The sequence below is a fragment of the Abramis brama genome (assembly GCF_963993115.1).
Source record: "Abramis brama genome assembly, chromosome: 6".
NCBI classification, from domain to species: Eukaryota; Metazoa; Chordata; class Actinopteri; order Cypriniformes; family Leuciscidae; genus Abramis; species Abramis brama.
The window spans coordinates 28,149,543-28,171,385 of record NC_139968.1 but is presented as its reverse complement, the minus strand read 5'-3'; the positions used below and the strand labels follow the sequence as shown (position 1 = coordinate 28,171,385).

Genomic DNA, 21,843 nt, shown 5'->3' with positions numbered 1-21,843 from the left:
CTTTCTGTTTCATGGCCGAGTAGGCTATTACCGCCACCTACTGTACTGGGGGTCAAATCAGAAGCTTGGCCCACCCAGAGCCATAGAGAGATAAGGAATGTTGTTTTACCCGCGGAAAGACGTCAGTACACGCCGTTATTCAAGTTCAAAACCTCCAACGTTAATCTACTCTCCTGACTGCTTTGTCGGACGCAGATGGCGGATTATGATTGGTCAAATCGCCTGTCAATCAAACTCCCTGCAAAGGGCCAATTCAGCTCCAGATATGTTATTTTATGTTTTCTTCCCAACCCCTTCTTTTTTCTCCAAGACTTAGCTCATTCTCTTCGCTACCTTAAACGAACGTGCTGAATTATGAAGCAATATAACGACAGTAACAGCCAATGAGCTTTATTAGAACTTTTAGTGAACTTGATTACAAGTCATCTTCATGATGACCTGTACTCAAGAGTTACCACACACTCCGTAGCCTAATAAAACACAACACCTTGTGTTTTTAGCTCATGAAAAAGCAATAACACATGACCTGGACATGGGTGAGTTTGTAACAGAATTCTCTAAAATGAGTAGAAAGCTAATGTTGTAACTTATAGTGAAGTAGATTTTTTTCAAGACCTGCCCCGTTTTCCTCAAATCTAAAGTTACTAAACTGATACAAGATCTGTTGTGGTAAAAAAATAAATATTCTAAATAAACATAAAAATGTAAAAATAAAAATGTAAAAAATAACAATGGCCAAAAATCCAGTATTCACACACTGATAGCAACATCGCAGGAGAAATGCCAGCACAGGCATCCAGTATCCGTGCTGCACATCTCGTATCTTCACACCATAGACAATTGCCTTCAGATGACCCCAAAGATAAAAGTCTAAGGGGGTCAGATCGGGAGACCTTGGGGGCCATTCAGTGTGTGAAGAGTGGGAGAACAGGGTTGCATTGACAATCCAACACAATGGGCAGCACATTGAACACATTTTATAAGTGGTCAGACACTTGTAAATAACTCATGAATGAATAAAGTTACGTTGAAACCAAGCACACCATTGTTTTTCTTGTGACATTACCAATAAGTTTGATGTGTCACATGGCCCTCTTCCTATTGAAAAAACAAAAGTTGTATCCAAGATGGCCGACTTCTAAATGGCGACCATGGTCACCACCCATCTTGAGGAGTTTGCCCCCTCACATATACTAATGTGCCACAAACAGGACTTTAATATCACCAACCATTCCCATGTTATAACGGTGTATCCATATAAATGGCCCACCCTGTAGATCAAAACTCCCAGCATGCATTGCAGCATGAATCTTTTCTTTGATTGGTTGAATGGCATGGCACCTGGTAACATGTAAACATTCACACATAGCCTGACTCTCAGTAAGAAGATCAGAGACCGTCAGAACTCCCTCACTGGAATTTCTGTTCAATTGAATCAGTAACTGACACCATCATGTTCACCTTCATACTGTATCAGTGCGATCCAATGTGATTCACCTTAGTTTATCATGTCATGTCATGTCAGGCCATAGAATCAGTGGATCTTAAACACAATCTTGAATTTGTATTCCACAAACAACCATTAAAAAAACATGTGAGGCTCCTCCTTTATATGAATGTAAGCTCGCGCTAAATCTGCCCAATGGAGGCATCCGACCAGTGCGGAAGGTCTAAACGTGTTACTGTCCTTTTCTCGAGGCAAAGTATTTTTTGATTAAATGCAATACATTTGAATATGTATTCTTTCGTTATTTCATCTGACTCCATAAATGAAAAGGATGTTTGACTATTCCGTTTAACTCTTCAATGAAAATAATGTAAAAGTCAGTTAGAATAATCAAATGTAACAATTTATTATGTCAGGTATATGTATAATGCCAATTTCATAATCAATTTAAAGATAATTGATAGAAAACAATATCAAATACTCTGGAATAGAGAGAAGATGCAAAGCCAACATACAACATACAGCTCTCACTCTCAGCCTCACGGGCCAATCTGAAATACAGAAAAGGGCCCCAAACTTCCTGCTGCATTTCATTATATAGACAAACCTTTCACATGGAAACATGATTGACACCTTTTGGGGTTGTGTGACCATTTGCTTGAGAGACCACCTTCCTTTGTAAGTCAGTTATCCATAAACTCTTAAAAACTGATAACAAAATGATACCAAACTGATACCAAACATGAAAGATACTTTGTGGTAATCATTCACAACTATACATTTTCTTGGGTGATTTACATGTGGTTTCAGCATGTGAGAGGGGGAGTGAGGAAGAGGGGGAGAGATGTGTTCGGAAGTGAGACTTTGTCTCACAAATGGTGAGTTTAAATGCTAATTTCCAGAGAGGTCCTTTTGTTCTCTCAGGGTCTGGTCGCACTTCAAGCATTTCCTAATTTCTCAATTCTTACATGAACTTTTATGTGGTTCTTCTGGGATAATGCAAAAAAAGCACTGTCTTTGTCCAGAATGACAATGTGAGTTCTTACATGTGTGACTTGTCTCTATTATGTTTTTTCCTGTGAATATTAAGGCGTACTTTTCGTGTGAAACCTTTCCCACACTGATCACACGTGTGTGGTTTCTCTCCAGTGTGGATCATCTCGTGTTCTTTCCGATTTCTTGAAGAACGGAATCTCTTGTCACAGTGTGAACACTTGTAAGGTTTTTCTCCAGTGTGAATTATCTGGTGCCGTTTCACTGCATGATCTGTAATAAAAGTCTTCCCACAATCAAAGCACACATGATTCTTCACACCACTGTGTATTTTCTGGTGTGCTTTTAAATTTCTCGGCTGACTAAAACTCTTTCCACAAACAGAACATACGTGAGGCTTCTCCTCTGTGTGAAGTTTCAAGTGGTTCTTCAGGGAAAATGATGAAAAATATGTTTTTCCGCACTGATCACAGTAAAATGGTCTTTCTCCAGAGTGAGAAAACAGATGTGATTTAAAATTGATGGCATGCGTGAAACTCTTCCCACACTGATCACATGTGTATGGCTTCTCTCCAGTGTGGATTCTCATGTGATACTCAAGGTTTCTTTTGTATATGTAACTCGTCCCACACTGATCACATGTGTGCAGCCTCTCTCTAGTGTGGCTTTTCATGTGTTCCTTAAGGTGTCCTTTTTGTGTGAAACTCTTCCCACACTGATCACATGTGTGTGGCTTCTCTCCAGTGTGGATTTTCATGTGATCATTAAGGTGATGTTTGTATGAGAAACTCTTCCCGCACTGATCACATGTGTGTGGCTTCTCTCCAGTGTGGATTTTAATGTGATCATTAAGGTGCTCTTTTCGTGTGTAACTCTTCCCACACTGATCACATGTGTGTGGCCTCTGTCCAGTGTGGATTTTAATGTGATCATTAAGTTGATGTTTGTATGAGAAACTCTTTTCACACTGATCACATGTGTGTGGCTTCTCTCCAGTGTGGATTTTAATGTGATCATTAAGTTGATGTTTGTATGAGAAACTCTTCCCACACTGATCACATGTGTACGGCTTCTCTCCAGTGTGGATCTTCGTGTGTTTATTAAGGTTTCCTTTTCGTGTGAAACTCTCCCCACACTGATCACATGTGTACGGCTTCTCTCCAGTGTGGATCGTCATGTGAATTTGAAGACTTTTGTTGTTTGGGAATCTCTTTCCACAATGTAGGCAAGAATTTTTGGCTCTACTCAAAGATTTTTCTCCAGTTTTGACATGATGTTGTTTCTCCTCTCCTTTGTTCAGTGTTTCAGTCTCCTTGTTCTGTTCCATTAAGTCTGAAATAATAATAAAAAAGTTTGACATGTATATTGTTGTGGTTTAGTTCTTTCTTTTCAGGGAAATGACTTCAGAGATCTTTGAGTTTATTAATCAAACAAAGCCAAGTGCTTTTCTGCAGAACGACGCCTCCAGAAAAAGTGTCCAGCTAACATAATACACACTTTCTTGTACCAAATATGGTAATACATTCTATAGATTATTTTGAGAAATAGTTTGTACCATGTCAAACTTGACTTTACTGAAATAGCATTCTCTGTTGCATCAGCCTTCCTTTAAAGGAGAACTCCAGTCAATTTTAACATTGAGCTAATTTTTTTGTACATTTGGAGTGCTGTCAATACAGAGAACAACGACAAAAATCGGTGTTGCCTACACAGTGTTATCCTCTTTTTAAAATTTGCACCCTATTGACTTCAATGGGGCAAGTTTTAAACCTGCTTTTAGCCTCTTAACATCCTTGATGTGTCATTACAAGTGCACAGGTCATGTGAGTGATTCCTTCGGAGTGAACACGGGTGAATCTGAGTGTAGTAGATGTGAAAGATATTAATAAATATGATGTTATTTCAGCCAGCGCACATACCTGTATTTACATCCTGTTTTCGGTCAAAGTCCATAGTAATCGATTGTCGAGTTCACGCGCATGATCATAGGTACTAAACCAATGCGCGTGAACTCGACAATCGATTACTATGGACTTTGACCGAAAACAGGATGTAATTACAGGTATGTGCGCTGGCTGAATAAACATAATTTTTATTCATATCTTTCACATCTACTGCAGTCAGATTAACCCGCGTTCACTCCGAAGGAATCACTCACATGACCTGTGCACTTGTATTGACACATCAAGGATGTTAAGAGGCTAAAAGCAGGTTTAAAACTTGCCCCATTGAAGTCAATAGGGTGCAAATTTTAAAAAGAGGATAACACGGTGTAGGCAACACCGATTTTTGTTGTTGTTCTCTGTATTGACAGCACTCCAAATGTACAAAAAAATGAGCTCAATGTTAAAATTGACCGGAGTTCTCCTTTAAGCCCCCAAAAGTCAGACCACAGTCACTCACAGAGGAAATAATAGTGTACAAATATATAGCTAAATTACTCATTATCTGAATAATAAAATCTTCAACAATATCTGAAAAAAAATAATGAGGAAGTGAAGACTAACATAACACCAGAACACAACTACAATACAATGGTACGATGAATTTGGAATATCAAAATGAAATCAATTATATGTCATTGGAACTTTCCCTGAATTGGGCACATTGATTTTCAAGTTCTTATTTTAAAAAATAAATTATACATGAATATCAGTCACGTGACCTCTTACGTCATCTGCTCTTTTTCCAGTTGATTGCCGCCATCTTGAGTACCTACCGAATACTGTCTATGGTACTGACAAACCTATTATCTCAAGTCTTGTTAGAAAACAAACAAAAAAATAACTATTCTTGAAACATTATTTGAATTATTTAAAAAAAAATATTGTATGGAATAGAATAGCTCCTGCAGCAGGTGCATTAGCACAACAGGTAGCATAAAGCTACATGACACAATTTAATTGATTAATATTACACTTTTACTTTAAACTCACTTTAAAACACCATCGAGTATTTGTATCATATTCCGGTCGCGGTTTAAAATGGTTTCAAGTCAAAAAAATATTTTGAAATATGTTATATTTAACATTTTATATGAAGCTATTGGCTATCCTTACCTAGCAAGCATACTGTAAACATTCTTTATTCATATGAAAATACCCCAATCGCACGAAAATCACACACAAATCACATATACTTCAAACCGTGCATTTATTAGCTTCTTGTTTGAGGTGAAGAGATGTTACTTTAGCTTTGTTATCACGGATGTCAGAATGAGGAAGTCATGCAGGACCGCGTCAGGCAGGAGTTCAATGGACATTGCGATGAACTTGCGACAATAGTTGGCCAACGATGCTTTCGGGAAACGCACCCCAGAACAGAAGCGTGATTTTTTTTTTTCCAAACCACTTCAGCAGAAATCCCGCCCTGCAGCTGATTCTAAAGTTTTCATTGGTCATGTCAATCACTGTACTGATTGCCTACACCAAACACTGATCCCTAAACCTACCCGTCACTGTAACCTAAACCAATGAAATCGGTTGCAGGGTGGGATTTCCGATGAAGTGGTTTGGGGGAAAAAAAATCACGCCATGCAGAATAAGAGGCAGGATAATGGTCACGTTGAACCACTGGACTAATAGCCCTGGCGGATACTGTATATTGCATGTATTTGAACACAAATAAACGGAGAAGACGTGAATGAATGCTTTATGAGTGATGATTTCTATTCAAAATAACGAACGTTACAGATTAATGTTATGTTACATTTATGTTATATTTATGTTACCGTGTTGTGAAAGCATAGCTAGCTAATTCCTTTGCGACTGATGTATCGATCTTGCCGAGTCAGGTACTCAAGATGGCGGCAGACAAGTTTTAGAAGTGAGTGACGTCAGTGAGGAGACGTTGGTGACATCATCTGATATTCATGTATAGGCACAAATCCCATGTTTCCAACACAACCTCTCAGATATATTAGTTTTAACAAAAAAGCTTTTACACAAACTGTAGGTTTTTATAATGCATTTATCAAAGCTGTTACCAAAATTTCAGAAAAATAACTTCTGGTTACTTACAACTTGTAAATTGAAACAATGGAAAAACATTCACCAGTTAAATTAGGTTTTGCTTAATTTACACATTCAAAACTTTAGTAACACAGTTGCAAAAATTCTGAACCAGATGTAAAATAAATGTAAATAAAATAGCTCAGATAATATTTAGAAAAAAATTTTCACTTATAATTTTTTTACAAAAGATTGCACTGAATTTTTCAGTTTCAGGCTCTAGATTTTACCCAGTTCAGTTTATCACGCTGGAAGAGCCAGGACATTTTTTTTTAAAATATAACACTGATTGTATTCGTCTGAAAGAGGAATGTCTTGTACACCTAGGATGGCTTCAGGGTGAGTAAATCATGGACTAATTTTCATTTTTGGATGAACTATCCCCTTAATCATTAATGATGGATCAAGAATAAACACCCACCTCTTTGTTCTTTAGTATCTTCATCTTTCATTGTGCAGGGCTCTGGATCACTCATGTTCTCAGTGTTCAACTGTCTTCTTCACTTGATGGGAACATTCCAGCATTTATAGGCGAACTGCATGTGGGAGGAGCTTCACTGCTGAATTGCTGTGGGAGGAGCTTCGAGTTCTGTGGTAGGAACAGCAGATCTGCTAATATTTTTAAAACTGCATTTCATTTTTTTGTTTATATTTTCATAGATGGATTGATAGTAAATTCATTCTATATATTTTTATTTTGTTTGTTGGTCGATTTAATTAAACTTTTTTATACTTTTATGTGTCATATGAACAGATAAAAGAAATAGAAGAACCAAGTCTTCAAATTAGATAAATATTTAATTTTCAATTATAAAAATTATGTAATAAAACAGAATAATATAAAATAATTAAACAGAAGCATAAACAAATTCAGTTTTGCATGAAACAGTTTATCACAAACTATAATGAAAAAAAATGCTGTTAAGAGATTTATATCATGTAGATTTCAAAAATGGTAATGGTGTAGTTTGTTTCATCTGTTGAAACCTATGAAACAAGCTTAAAGTGGCGGTTTACAGTGACATTATGCAGATGATTAAACACATCAGCATAATGAATGACTTGAAAACAGAAACTGTTAACAGTGGCACTCCTGAAACAAGCTAGAGGACCATCAGCACAGATCTCACTTTAGTGTTTGAGTTAGAAACATTACTTTGAGTCAAGAAAACTGCTGAAAGTGTATAAAACTGCTCTATAATTTTATTGTTTCTTACAATTTGTGATGAATAAAAACATCAATACATCAGAGCAAATACAAATCAAACTCGTCTTTATACAGTTTTTCTGCTTCCTGTCTGTGTGTGAGACAATTAAAAAAAAAAAAAACAGTGTATGGTAGGCCTATGTCAATGGGCCTGTTAACACCTGATCACTTTGTGCATTTTCTTTGAATCGATAGCTATCTGATTGTGTAAAGAGCAGGTGTAAATGCCCTCTGAAACACTTTTAAGACGGATTTAAATCTGATCACATCAGGAAGTGGTCTGAGACTCATTCCAAATAAAACGAGACAAATGTAAATGCATCTGGTTGTTGAAACCACATTTGTAAATTTTACTCCTCCCAAAATCTAAAAAAATAAAATAAACGTGTGAGAGTATTAGACGACACGCTACAACACACATCAATGCAGATGTGTATAGCCAACTATCTTTACAGCAAGCTTTGAAGAACCAGCCGCAATAACATTTTGTGGTTTTGTATGACTACAGTAAAAAAGATGTTTACGATTTCACCATGACTCATGAAAATGATTAAACATTGTTAATAAAAACATTCTGTTGACAAAAATATTAGAGAAAATGAAAATTGCTAATTATTAATAATGCATCATCAATGTTTTTGAAAAGAAAATATACGATTGTTTCAAATAACACAATCATAGTCAATAATGTCAAGATGAAGCTGAAGAGCAAAACTCAAGCACTTAGCAGGTTAATTACCTCAACCAAATGCATCCTAGAGATTAATCAGACATAAATGTAATAGTATAACTTACATCTGCAAAAAATTATGTAAAAATGCATGTACAATTTACCAAGCAGTATATTGTTGTCAATTCTTTATGCTTTAGCTTCCCATGTTACACACATTCAGCATGAGTTGCAGTGTTTTCAGTTGCAGCAATTACAGCAATTGATTTATGCTTTCTTTTTAGAGTATGCAGGTCCTCATGCCCACTCTAATTTAAGGGCTCCTTTTCGTGTGAAACTGATCCCACACTGACCACTGTGGATTTTCAGGTGTCTGATCAGCCTTGATTATACTGGGAAACTGTTCCTGCAGTGATCACATGTGTGCGGATTCTCTCCAGTGTGGGTTTTCATATGAATCCTAGGTTTCCTTTATGCGTGACACTCTTCCCACATTGATCACATTCATAAGGCTTCTCTCTGGTGCGGATCCTCACGTGTTTTCAGTTCACCTGACCAAATGAATCTCTTGTCACAGTGTGAACACTCGTAAGGTTTTTCTCCAGTGCGAATTCTCTGGTGCTGTTTGAGTTCAACATTTCTAATAAAGGTCTTCCCACTATACACACATATAATCCTTCACACCGCGGTGTATTTTCTGGTGTGATTTTAAATTACCCAGCCGCCTAAAACTTTTTCCACACAAAGAACATATGTGAGGCATCTCCTTTGTATGAACTTTCATGTGGCTCTTCAGGGCTGATGCTGAAATTAACAATTTTCCACACTGATCACAATAATATGGTCTTTCTCCTGAATGACAACGTTGATGTAATTTAAGACTGTCTGAATATGCAAAACTCTTCTCGCACTGATCACATGCGTACAGCTTTTCTCCAGTGTGGATTCTCATGTGTTTCTTAAGGTTTCCTTTTCGTGCAAAACTCTTCCCGCACTGATCACATGTGTAAGGCTTCTCTCCAGTGTGGCTTTTCTTGTGTTCAGTAAGGGATCCTTTTTGCGTGAAACTCTTCCCACACTGATCACATGTGTGTGGCTTCTCTCCGGTGTGGATTTTTATGTGTTCAATAAGGGAACGTTTGTGTGTGAATCTCTTCCCGCAATGCTCACATACGTGTGGTTTCTCTCCGGTGTGGATTTTCATGTGATTAATAAGGGTTTCTTTGAGTGTGAAACTCTTCCCACATTGATCACATGTGTGCACTTTCTCTCCAGTGTGGATTTGCTTGTGTCTCAAAAGACTTACTTTTTGTGTGAAACGATTCCCACACTGGTCACATTTGTGCCGCTTCTTTCCAGTGTGAACTTTCTTGTGATGTTTACGACTTTTTTTGCATAACTTTTTTTTCTTCCCACAATGAGGGCTGGTGAAAGTTTTTTTTGTCAAAAAATTCCTTGCTGTTCGTGAGGAACTCGAAAATGTTTCTCCATTTTTCTCATCATGATGTTCCTTCTCTTCACTCAGTTCTTCACTCTCCTTGTTCTCTTCCTTTAGGTCTAATAGAAAAGTAAAAACATTCATTTTTATCCATCCCTCCATTCTCCAAACCATTTTTTTAACGTTGGTTAGTGGGAACAAATCCCATGTTTTTGTAGTGAGAGCTATTAAATTAAATTAAAAACTCCATCTAACATAAACTTAACACAAAACAAAAAATACAATGGGTGCATAATTTTGCACAATTTTACAATTAGAATTAGCATTGGAAGAGACATGATTCTACAAAGAGATCTCCTGAGTATGCGTGTGCATTTCTATATAAAATGTGGTTCTACCACATGTACATTAACTTACATTTTCACACACACTGAAACAAAGAATATTGAGATGTATTGACACTGACAGCACTAAAACGTAATTTATTATTATTTGCATGAACAAATTAGCAGATGTACAAATTCTTATTTATGAATATAACATTTTTGGCATTGGCACATATTGATTCTATCGTATTCAATTCTCATATCAATGACGTTTTCAGTCGCATTTATTAAATGGAGTTTAATATGAATTTCACTTTTAAGGATTGCATAATGTTAAACAAGACTACACTCTAAAACCTTAAAATAACATTTCTGTAAATGTTTAAACATTATTTATCATGTAATATTTATTTCTATATTATTTATTTATGTTCTCAGTAAACATCAAATCCTGTATAGCCTACATTATGAATTAAAATTTGGTGCCTCAAGAAGCTTTACAACACACTTTACGGCAGTGATGCACTGTAAACCCGAATAAGTTGGCAAAACTCAATACATTTAAGGCAATCAACTGCCTCAAAATATTCTTAACTTTGAAACTTATATATAAGTTTCAAATATTCAAAGTTTAAGTAAGCTGAACTTGCAAATATTTATTTTTTACTCCTACATTTTGCTTGTTCTTTGCGTGAAATGTTAGAGTACATTAATACATACATTTAACTTAAAAATTTCATGTAACCTCAATGTGAAATTGTTTTTTTACACTTGAGTTTGTCTAAATTAAAAGAAATAATTTCATAAAACTCAAAACGATGAAACAGTTCAGTTTACTTAAAATATATCAGTTTTGTGAACTTGAAAGAAAAAGAAAGTGCTGAATACTCATATAAGTTATTTTGACTGAACTAATTAGTTTAATTTAAGTTTGTCCTACTCAAACCAATTCATTATTTTGAGTGTTAGGGTTTACAGAAACGTTCATTGGCTCTCACCTGCTTTGTAACAGATTGACCATTTCGCGTTTTGGTTGATGTATGTTTGAGAAATGTGCGCCTTCACGGAGTTAATCAGGATAAGATTTTCAACGATTAATAGCTTAAATTCTGCTCGGTGCCACATACAAAACTTAGAAAGGACTGCGTTGCAACATAATTTGGATTAGCCTACTTTTGGAACCCAGTTTGATTTTTGCAATATATAAATTATTGTGGTGCTGTTATGTTTTCTTTATAACTGTACATATTTTTAAAGTCCCCTGTAGTAAATAATTGTATCCCTTAAAACTCATCTTTGGTCACCAAAATTACGAATTTAAATGTTTTAACCTATGGAAAAAAAAATCTGCATGCATTAAAATAGCTTGAATGTAACTATACTCCATTGCTTCATTTAGTATGCACAAAACCACAAATATGCTAATTAGCTCCGCCTCCACTCACTCACACCAGCACAGAGATCCACTAGGTCAACTTAACTGTAGTTAAATACTGGTTTAGTTCAGCCATGTATAATCCTGTTCACCATCTCAGAGTCATGCAGCTGCCTTCTAACAAGTGTTTACATTTAAATCTTGCCAAAATGTCCATATTGAATGTTTCCGCATCTATCCAAATGTACAAAAAAAAGTATGTTTGTACCTTTAAATTAGACTTATTAATTTCTACATATTAACATTGAGACCAGGCTGGATTTTGACCCTTTCTACAAGTACGGTGGGAAGATAAGAAAATTATCAATAAAAAACGTTGACTGCATTCATGTGCAATTCAGTGTTACCAAAATTACTGTAAGAAAGCACCTCCTATAACTATGATTAACTTATATAATTTAAGAAAGAAATTAGTTAAACAGTATCTATAAATTTATGCTAGGAAAAAAAAAAACTTATAAAAAGAAATGTAAAATAAACAGCTCAGATAAAACTTTGTCTAACCTCTTGCTGTTGACAATATGAACATTTCTCAAACCTCCTTTCACTTAACATTTATTGAAAACAAAAAGATCCAGATTGTTCCCTGTCCTGATTGTTGTTGGCTACCTTAATAATTATGTTACAGCTTGTGTGACTGCTTTAAGTTTTATAATCTTAAAGGGGGGGTGAAACACTAATTTTCAGTCAAACTCATGTTAATCTTGAGTACCTATAGAGTAGTACTGCATCCTTCATATCTCCAAAAAGTCTTTAGTTTTATTAAAAGAAAGATAGGCAGTTCCGAGTCTTTCTGGAAAAAAATGAGCGGCTGGAGGCGTGCCGTGTGGGCTGTGCTTACGCGCCGATAGCTAACAACACAAAGACATTTGAAGCAGACAAGCAGTTTTACTCACGGTTCCAACGCGCAACCGTGAACCTTTATCATTGGGACTGCATCCTTAAGTATTAGATGATCTGCAAATCCGGCGTCGAACTGGGCTTTGGCGCTGTTATGATGGGCGAACTGCTTTCTGCTCTCTTGCTCTGGTCTACGATTGCGCGCGCGCCCGCGCTCTTCCGTTAGAAGTGCCCTTAGGACCCATATAAGGAAATTCCGCCCTGTCTGACGTCACACATGCCCATACTCGAAAAAAACTTTCCGAAACTTGTGACAAACCGGAAGGAGCATTTTTGGCACAGAAATACTCCTTCAAACGTACAATTTAATTTTTGAAACTTTGTCCATGTTTAGTATGAGAATCCAACTCAGTGAACAGTGTAAAAAACTCAGTATGCATGAAATAGCATTTCACCCCCCCCTTTAATGTTCTTCAGCATCATTAATAAAGAATCAAGAATAAACACCAACCTCTTTGTTCTTCAGTATCTCCAGGTTTCATTCTGCAGGACTCTGGATCACACCTGATGTTGTCGCTGTTCTACTTCACTTGAAGAGTGAAGACTGATGAAAATCTTCCAGCATTTATTGGTAAATTCTTGTGGAGGGAGCTTCACTGGTGAATTGTTTTAGGGGGAGAATTGCTGGAGGAGCAAATGCTTAACGCTCATTGCATCATTAAGTAGCAATTCACAGGTGATCTGAAAACATCAGCAAAATGAATGAGGTGAAACCAAGAAATGAAATGTTTAGGCATTACAGTAGCTGTTAAGAGTGACACATAACAACAGATCGTCCATCCATTGAATGTGCGTGTATGCCGGGTCAGCCAATCTGGGATGTCCGTTAAAATGAACTTTTGCAAATAACAATCGCGGTCCTGGACAGTGAGTGACCTTGCACATTAAGATAAAATCGGATTTTCTCCAGTCATTGTCAAAAAACAAGCTAACAAAACTTGCAAATTACGTTAGTGAAAAGGCCATAGGGATCATTTTGCCTCCACCTAAGCTCCGCCCACAAAAAAACGCCACCATGTTTACCAACTGAAAAGGGGTCTATTCTAGCGTTTAATTCTGAGGACTTGTTTGTCTGGTCTTGTCTATATAGGCGGCGCTAGGGAGGGGCGAGCAGGTGCTTCAGCACCCCCAAAAATAATTTCTGGAAGCAATTATATTCAGGCTGTATTCTATTGAAGCCCTGAACCACATTTTGAAGAAAAAAAAAAGAAAACTTATCTTGCTATTTCGAGATATTAAGTCGTTATTTCAACATAATATCTTGTTATTTCCACATAAGAAGTCGTTATTTCACCATAATAAGTCATTTCGACATAATATATGTTATTTCGACATCATAACTCGTAGGGCTGTGCAAAAATATCGATACAGCTAACTATCGCGATATTTTTTTTCACGATAGTGTATCGATATTTCAACCTCTAGTATCGATATTTAAAAAAAAAAAAAAAATTCATCAAATCCCTCTGTGTGCGTCAAACGACCTCCTCCGCCTCTGCTGTAGTTGTCGCTGACTCACGACAGTTGTCAACTGTCACTCAACTGTCCAGTTGTATGAGGCGCCGGACTGGACAAAAGCGAAGCGAACTGCGCGAGCGAGCAACAGAGCTCGAGAGAGACCGAGTGTATCCGCGCGCGAGAGAAACCGAGTGTGTCTGCGTGCGAGAGAAACCGAGTGTATCCGCGCGCGAGAGAAACCGAGTGTATGGGAAGCCAAACAAACCAAAAGTGGGACGAGACAGCAGGGGTTTACAGAGCTCGCGCCGCGCTGACATGTCATCTGCGCGGTTCAATGGCCCGAGCCGCGCGGCCGATTCGTCAGCGCAGCGCGGACGTGTTTCCTGGCGACACCCAATGGGCAGCGCGGCGCGAACAATCCTCACCAGCGCTGCGCTGACCAATTTAAACAGCGCAGCGCAAACCATACATGCAAATAAATGTACAATAAAGAAACCCCTCCTTCCTTACAAAAAAATGGTTCTCTGCTGAAGTTTAGGAGTTTTTCCCTACACAAAGACAAAGAAGAAGAAAGACAAGATGAAATGCATACATTTCTTATGTTTATTATCTTTAATAGTGTTAGTAAAGAGTAGGCCTATAGTGTTGTGCGTCGATACTTTGAAGAACTGCACATAGGCCTATGTATAGAGGCTACCGAAAGAGCTGTACAATACCTCTAACAGAAAGTATGGATATAGTACAATCATATGCACAAGGCTAATTAGCCCTGGCATATTTAGATTTTGTCTATTCATCAATGCAAATGCTGCTATGCAAATTTAATAGGATGTGGATACAAGTTATTATTGTTGTATTTAATTATTAAAGTTATATTAATTAATTGTGCATTTATTATATGAATAACATACTTATGCATTTGTATAAATTAGGCTGTTCTATTTATTTATTTTTGCCCAAGCATTTAAGGTTGTGAGGATTTGTGTAAAGTTTATATAACCTAATGTTGAGTTTTATTATTTTTGTGAGTTGTGCTATATTCACAGATTGGATTCTTGTATTTATTACAGTTTTTCACTTCTGAACAGCGAAAAGTTAATACAAATTGAATTTGACTGTTCTTATTTACAGCATTGAATAAATGCCATTAAAAATCTCAACAGTTTTACATATAAACACAACATAAGATTGGCCCCACTGTATTAATTGTGGCCCCTCTTGTGCCCCCCAGTTGAAAAAATCCTAGAATCGCCCCTGATTGAAAGTCATTGAAGTTTCTGCTTTGTACAGCTATTTCCGTAGCCTCTATATGTGCAGTTCTTCAAAGTATCAACGCACAACACTACTCTTTACTAACACTATTAAAGATAATAAACATAAGAAATGTATGCATTTCATCTTGTCTTTCTTCTTCTTTGTCTTTGTGTAGGGAAAAACTCCTAAACTTAAGCAGAGAACCATTTTTTTGTAAGGAAGGAGGGGTTTCTTTATTGTACATTTATTTGCATGTATGGTTTGCGCTGCGCTGGTTAAATTGGTCAGCGCAGCGCTGGTGAGGATTGTTCGCGCCGCGCTGCCCATTGGGTGTCGCTAGGAAACACGTCCGCGCTGCGCTGACGAATCGGCCGCGCGGCTCGGACCATTGAACCGCGCAGATGACATGTCAGCGCGGCGCGAGCTCTGTAAACCCCTGCTGTCTCGTCCCACTTTTGGTTTGTTTGGCTTCCCATACGAGGGTGTCTGCGTGCGAGAGAGACCGAGTCCGAGCATTAGTATTGGACTGGTACATACATAGTAATATAATTACTATATAAGAGGCATGGAAGTTCGATTAATGGACAACAATAATCAGTGCAAACGTCTTGTTTTGAACTATTGTTTAATAAATATAAATAATTCGAGCACATAAACTTCCATATGGAGGATTAAATAAGATTGAATGTATGTAGTAATAATATATACATATTATATAAGAGGCATGGACGTTCGATTAATGGACAACAATATAAATAAAAACAACAATTAAATTATTATAAACAATAGTTCAAAACAAGACGTTTGTAGTACTTATTATTGCTGTCCATTAATCGAACTTCCATGCCTCTTATATATAATATTATGTACCAATTAGCCTACTAATGCTGGGGCACACTCGGTCTCTCTCGCGCGCAGACACACTCCGTCTCTCGCGCACTGTCGCTCGCGCACGCAGACACACTCGACACAATGCAAATACCTTTGGGAATAAATTGGAATTTAAGTTTTTGTCTGCTGAGTTAACAATATAATGTGATACACATACCAGAATACCCCAGGTGGTACATAAAAAGTTGTATATTCAGCTCTATTTCTTTCTTTTTTATTACATTTTTGATTGAAAAAAAAATATTGCAATATATTGCAATATGTATTGTATTGTATCGTATCGTGATATATCGTATCGTGACCCATGTATCGTGATATGTATCGTATCGTGAGGCCCTTGCCAATACCCAGCCCTAATAACTCGTTATTTCGACATAATAAGGGCACATTCTAATCTGCATTAAGCCACATTAAGTGTTCTTATAATGGTTTTCTATGGGAGGAAAATGCTTAACGTGTAATTAAACGTTGCGTTCATATTCTGGGCTCATCTGATTTTTTGTACATCATTATTATTATATTATTGTCGTATCATAATGATTAATAAATGCACGCACAATTATCCGTGAACTTTATTTGAACAAATGCCTTTCAACTTTCACATTAAAATTCAGAATTAATGTGCAGCAATTTGTACAAATAGAGAGTACAGGGGCCCCATGACAAAAAAAAATCTAATTGGGCCCCCTCTGCGCAGCTGTTGTCACCACATCTCTAGGACCTAACTGTCCCATCAAAAGCATAACATAACTCTAATCAAAAGCTTGCAACTGTCTTGCTTCTTGTAGTTCAATACTAGTACTAGCACAATATTTACTAAAAGCCACCATAAAAATGTCATTAAGGCAGTCCTTTACAGTTTCAAATGTATTTTTATTGTAAAATTAATGACAGATTTAAAAAAAAAAAAAAAAAAAAAAAAAAAACGAAATATATATTAACTTTTTAATTAAAATAAATTAACATCATAATCTCAAAACAATGAAAACAGCAATTTTTTTACAAAATTGCACATATATGCCAACAACAAAATAAAGTTGACGTGTAAAACGGAATTTCCACATCAGGGTTATTATAGTGCTACAAAACTGATCAAGTGATCACTAAATCAATAGGTTTTGGGGTTTGGAATGATGGGAATAAAGTCTGTATCTATAGATGTCATTTAACGGCCAAAATTGAGTCTAAATGAACGCATCAAACTGGATTATTGTAAAATTGTCAGTAACTTACATGCAGGTTGAGGTAAGCTACTCTTAACTGTTTCTAACTGCATCCAGTACAGACAGGAGTTTTTTTTTTTTTTTTAGTTCATAATGGTCATTATGTGAGAAAATAATTTGTCATTAATAAATATTTTATTTACTTTTTTGTAATGGTAAAAAGAGCAAGAGAGACAGTCAGAGAACCCCACTCAAGACTCCCTGGAATGATGCTAAAGTCATCAACACAGTGTTGCTCACTCACCTTCTTCACTGGGACTGGGAGGGGTGCAATTATGGGGAGACTCGTCTGTTGTTAAGTCTGCTAAAAGGGGCATGGACAATGATTTAATATGAATATCTTGCTAAACGTTTCAGTGCACTGATTAAATGTTAAAGAAATGCAGGCTAACACTAGCCTGCAGCTAACGTTATCTAGCTTATTTCACATGGACAACTCACAGACTAAAGGCTACCCACCTTTCTTGGGGAAAAACTGGGTTACAGATTGACACCCTTTTATCTTCCCTCTCTCTTTTCTCTCATTCCTTTTTTGAAAAACAGATTTTCTTTTAACAATGCAGCATTGTGGTCTCTGTGTTTCTGGCGCATCGACTGACTGACTGACTGTCTGCAAAAGACCGCGCAGGCTAAGGCAGGACCAAACCATTTCATTCAGATACAGGGGGGTGGTCAATATGAATGTTTACTTTTTGGTCAATGGGGATATTTGACTTGTATGCCAAAATAAGTAAAAGACATCATTCATTTTATTATTATTTGAAATATACTCAACGATGATGGTTTATATAGTGTATAACACAATTTTTAAATTAGTTTTTACTTGTTTGTTGGGGCCCCTGTCTTCAGGGGCCCTTGGAATTGTCCTAACTTTTCCCCCCTTATATGATGCCCATGAGAGAGTCTGTAGGCCTACTATACTGTTATAGCCATTAAAAAAGCGCATTTAGTTTCATATTTGTTAAAATATTATAATGTTATTTTTTTCCATCTATGTTGATTATGAAAAGTGAACAGCACGAGTAAGATAGGATGCGCAATATATCGAGAGACATGGAGTGGGTCAGACATGATTTTGACCACTTCATTAAGTTTTGTTTTGTAGAAAGCCTTTCTTTAAAGTTAATTCCGTTTTGGAAAAATTGTATCTTAATTTTAATAAATTTTTCATCAACCATTGCCTGGATTTAATAAATAAGAAGCAAATAGACAATAAAATCAAATGAAAGAAAAAGACAATATAAGCGCCCACGCAGTCACTTGCATTGCAGTTAACTGGAGCGCATCTCATCCTAACTGAAACTCATATGCCTCACAGACATGAGAAATACATCAAACACACAAAGTTTTAAATGTCTTTAAACAAAATAATTCAAAACGAAAAGAAATAGGCTACTCTCTGATTATGTAATCCATTAAGTGCATTTCGCGTTCACTACGAATATGGCAATCATCAACTTCATCTTTGCAGCCTGACATAAAACACTAGTTTATTAATAAACATCAATGCACAGGTCACCGGATTTACAAATGCACATCTTACTTGTTGCACGCACTCATATTACGAGATATTGTTGAAATAACATTATTATTAATAATAAGTCTTTTAGAATATTTGATTGAATGCTGAATGTTGTGCTTGTTCAATTTAATAAAATTAAAACTTTAATTGTGATCATTAAAATAACTGAATATTAAATATTTAGTGGCCAAGTTTTGCTCATTTATTCATAGTATATATACATATACAAATATATATACAAATATATATACAAATATATATATATATATATATTGCCTATAATTGTGCAGCTCCCCCTGTCAATGATCTAGCACCCCCTCAGCACATGCATTAAAAATTATCTGGCGCTGCCCCTGTCTATAGGCCTACCTGTGTGAACATTGAATCTTTTATTACCTTTTTACATTTAATGAAAATAATCCATTAAAAAGATGTGATTTGAGGTGTGTGCATCAATATTTTAAGTTCCATTCACTTGCATGTCTCAAGAACACGCCCTCTGAAATATCATGAATATTCCAGGAACTAATATTGTAACATCTGTGACTGTGAAGACTGGTGTTGAGCTGGAAGAGGCAGCATTTGTTGCTATGTGAGAAAAACGTAGTTCTACAAAGAAAACATATATACTATATTATTCCCATTTATAATGTAAAATATAAATATTAAATTTCTAGGTAGTTGGCCATTGATAATATGCATGAGGAAAAGGAGCACATTTACATATCTCAACCACATAAACATAAAGTTTGCCAACTTTTTCTTTTTCAATCTCTGTATCTTTCAAATTATCAAATGAAATACAGTTCAACATTGGTTAATTTCATCATGGTGAAATGAGCCAATAGTGAAAGTAGTAATAGTAACGCAAGACCTTTCATTGTTGTTTTTGAAAGTTGCTCAGAACAAGAAGTGGTTACTTTAGTTTCAGTTGCAGTGTGTGAGTGATAATGATGATAACCTGAGAATAAACCTTCAGTCTAATTATACTCTGCAAATCAGAGACTGTTGTGAACCCAGTTCTTCTAAACGTGTGGTAATTTTCAGTGAAAACCTTCTCGTAACAATAAGAGGGTTATCAGATATATTTTTTGTGCTCTTCTAAATCCAGTCTTTCAAAAATGTTTCTGTGGAGCTTGTTGACTTGTTTTATATGCGTTCATGGTGAGTGTATTTTTAAATTATTTTTATTATTATTATTAGTTATTCTGCTTCTAATAAATGCGTTTTGCAAGTGCATTGATGAATCTCTTGGCTATCTGGATCTCTCTTTGCTATCTAGAATTTGTGTTCTCAGATTTATGAACATGCAGTGAACAATTATGGTAACTAAGATCATATTAATTCTGGAAATAAGAATAAAACAAATCCTGTTGATGAACACTTCCGTTTTTAAAAATTGTAAACGTTTTTATCTATCAAATCTTTTTTTTAATATAAATACTGTATATTGCAGATGTGGAAGCGGATGGAGTAAAGATAAAATCGGTGATGGAGGGAGATTCGGTCACTCTACACACTGATGTTACTAACATTCAGAGAAATGATAACATAACATGGAAGTTTGAACCTGATAAATCACGTATTGCTGAAGTCTATAAACACAGTATTCATACGTATCCTGGTTCTGATGAGAGATTCAGAGACCGACTGAAACTGCATCCGACTGGATCTCTGACCATCACAAGCACCAGATTCAGTGACGCTGGATATTATACAGTGTCTATCAGCAGCTCCAGAAGAACCTTGCGGGAGATATTCAAGGTTATTGTAGATGGTGAGATAAATATCACTGTCACATTGTCTTTTAACCTTTATTTCTCTTACTTTCATAAATTTTGTTGTAACTTTCAATTGTTGATTTTTGTTTGAAAGCAGCTGTTTCAATCATCACTACAATCACACAAAATGAGGAGAGTCAAACTACAAGTGATCAAGGCGAGTCTCACCTCATCGAGCTTCCCTCATTTTCCACATCTTTTCCAGCTCCTCTGCCTGTTCCTGAGATTGTCAGTAACTGTTCACAATGCTCATCATCATCAAGATCATCAGAGTCCAGATGTTCACTGGTGTGTTCAGTGTTGAATGTGAGTGATGTGACTCTCTCCTGGTACAAAGGAATCAGTGTATTGTCCAGCATCAGTGTGTCTGATCTCAGCATCAGTCTCTCTCTACCTCTGGAGGTGGAATATCAGGATAACAACACTTACAGCTGTGTGATCAACAATACCATCAGCAACCAGACCACACATGTGAACATCACGCAACTTTGTCAACAATGTTCAGGTATATCAATGCATGTAATATGGTAATTTTCAGGCAGTGAGGGATTATTTAGGAAAACACCATAAAAATAAATTTTCTAATAATATTTGAATATTACTTTTTTTTAATATTTTATATTACCAATTTAATATTTTTATAATACTTTTGGTGCAATCATATTACGACCGTTTGAGGTATTGAGTGCACTAATGGTTGAGTGTTTTTATTTTTTTTCTCTCAGACTCTGTCCAGTGTTGTAGTTTTACTGAAGCTGTGATCCGATTGGTCCTCTCTGTTCTGGTGGGCGTGGCTACTGTTGCAGTATTGGTTGATCATTTCAGATCCATGAAAGTTGAACAGAAAATGAGGAAACGGACAATCAACAACCCTGTATGACCCAACAACCCACCTCTTTTTCTGTATGCTTTGCAAATCAATGTCAATTTACAAATCATCATATCAATATTATATCATTAAATTTTAAAACACTTCTATATTTGTTGGATTGTTTTTGTGCTGTATGGAGAAATGTATATTGTAGTAATTGTGTTAAAAATGTTTTATTCTTTATTAAAGCATATCTTCCTCCTCATTGTGGTTTCCAAGGCGTCTGGAAATGTTATAAATAAACAAATGATAATTGAAACAAGTATCAGAAAGCGTTAATGCATCTATGCTATGGTAAATTAAATTTAAAGGAATAGTTGGTCTGACTTTCTTCTGTGGAGTTCAATGATATAGTGATCTGAATGGGTCAGGCGACTGATTCAATCAATCAGCTATTCTCTAACTGTAAAATTTATT

General features: G+C 36.2%; 2 protein-coding genes across 7 annotated transcripts; one reads left to right on the top strand and one right to left on the bottom strand.

Annotated features, from left to right (window-relative positions):
* Positions 1-10: 10 nt before the first annotated feature.
* Positions 11-17,876, bottom strand: LOC311084576 (uncharacterized protein). Of its 6 annotated transcripts, none has more exons than XM_084116714.1 (5): positions 17,712-17,876; positions 17,497-17,556; positions 12,878-13,107; positions 6,872-7,039; positions 11-3,772 (listed from the first exon to the last, which is right to left on the bottom strand). In XM_084116714.1, exons 4-5 carry the CDS (start codon positions 6,924-6,926, stop codon positions 2,490-2,492), a joined length of 1,338 nt encoding a protein of 445 aa, XP_083972840.1. In that variant the 5' UTR covers positions 6,927-7,039; positions 12,878-13,107; positions 17,497-17,556; positions 17,712-17,876; the 3' UTR covers positions 11-2,489. The 6 variants fall into 6 exon arrangements, 5 of the variants coding, with proteins under 5 accessions (XP_083972840.1, XP_083972841.1, XP_083972842.1 ...); XM_084116715.1 differs by having other exon boundaries at positions 17,497-17,553; positions 17,712-17,852; XM_084116716.1 differs by lacking the exon at positions 12,878-13,107 and having other exon boundaries at positions 17,712-17,853.
* A 1,921-nt stretch (positions 17,877-19,797) lies between these two features.
* LOC311085145 (uncharacterized protein) lies at positions 19,798-21,438 on the top strand. Its single transcript, XM_084117579.1, has 4 exons — positions 19,798-19,938; positions 20,231-20,551; positions 20,653-21,060; positions 21,281-21,438. The coding sequence occupies exons 1-4, from the start codon at positions 19,896-19,898 to the stop codon at positions 21,433-21,435; spliced, it is 927 nt and encodes a 308-aa protein (XP_083973705.1). The 5' UTR covers positions 19,798-19,895; the 3' UTR covers positions 21,436-21,438.
* The last annotated feature ends 405 nt before the right edge of the window (positions 21,439-21,843 follow it).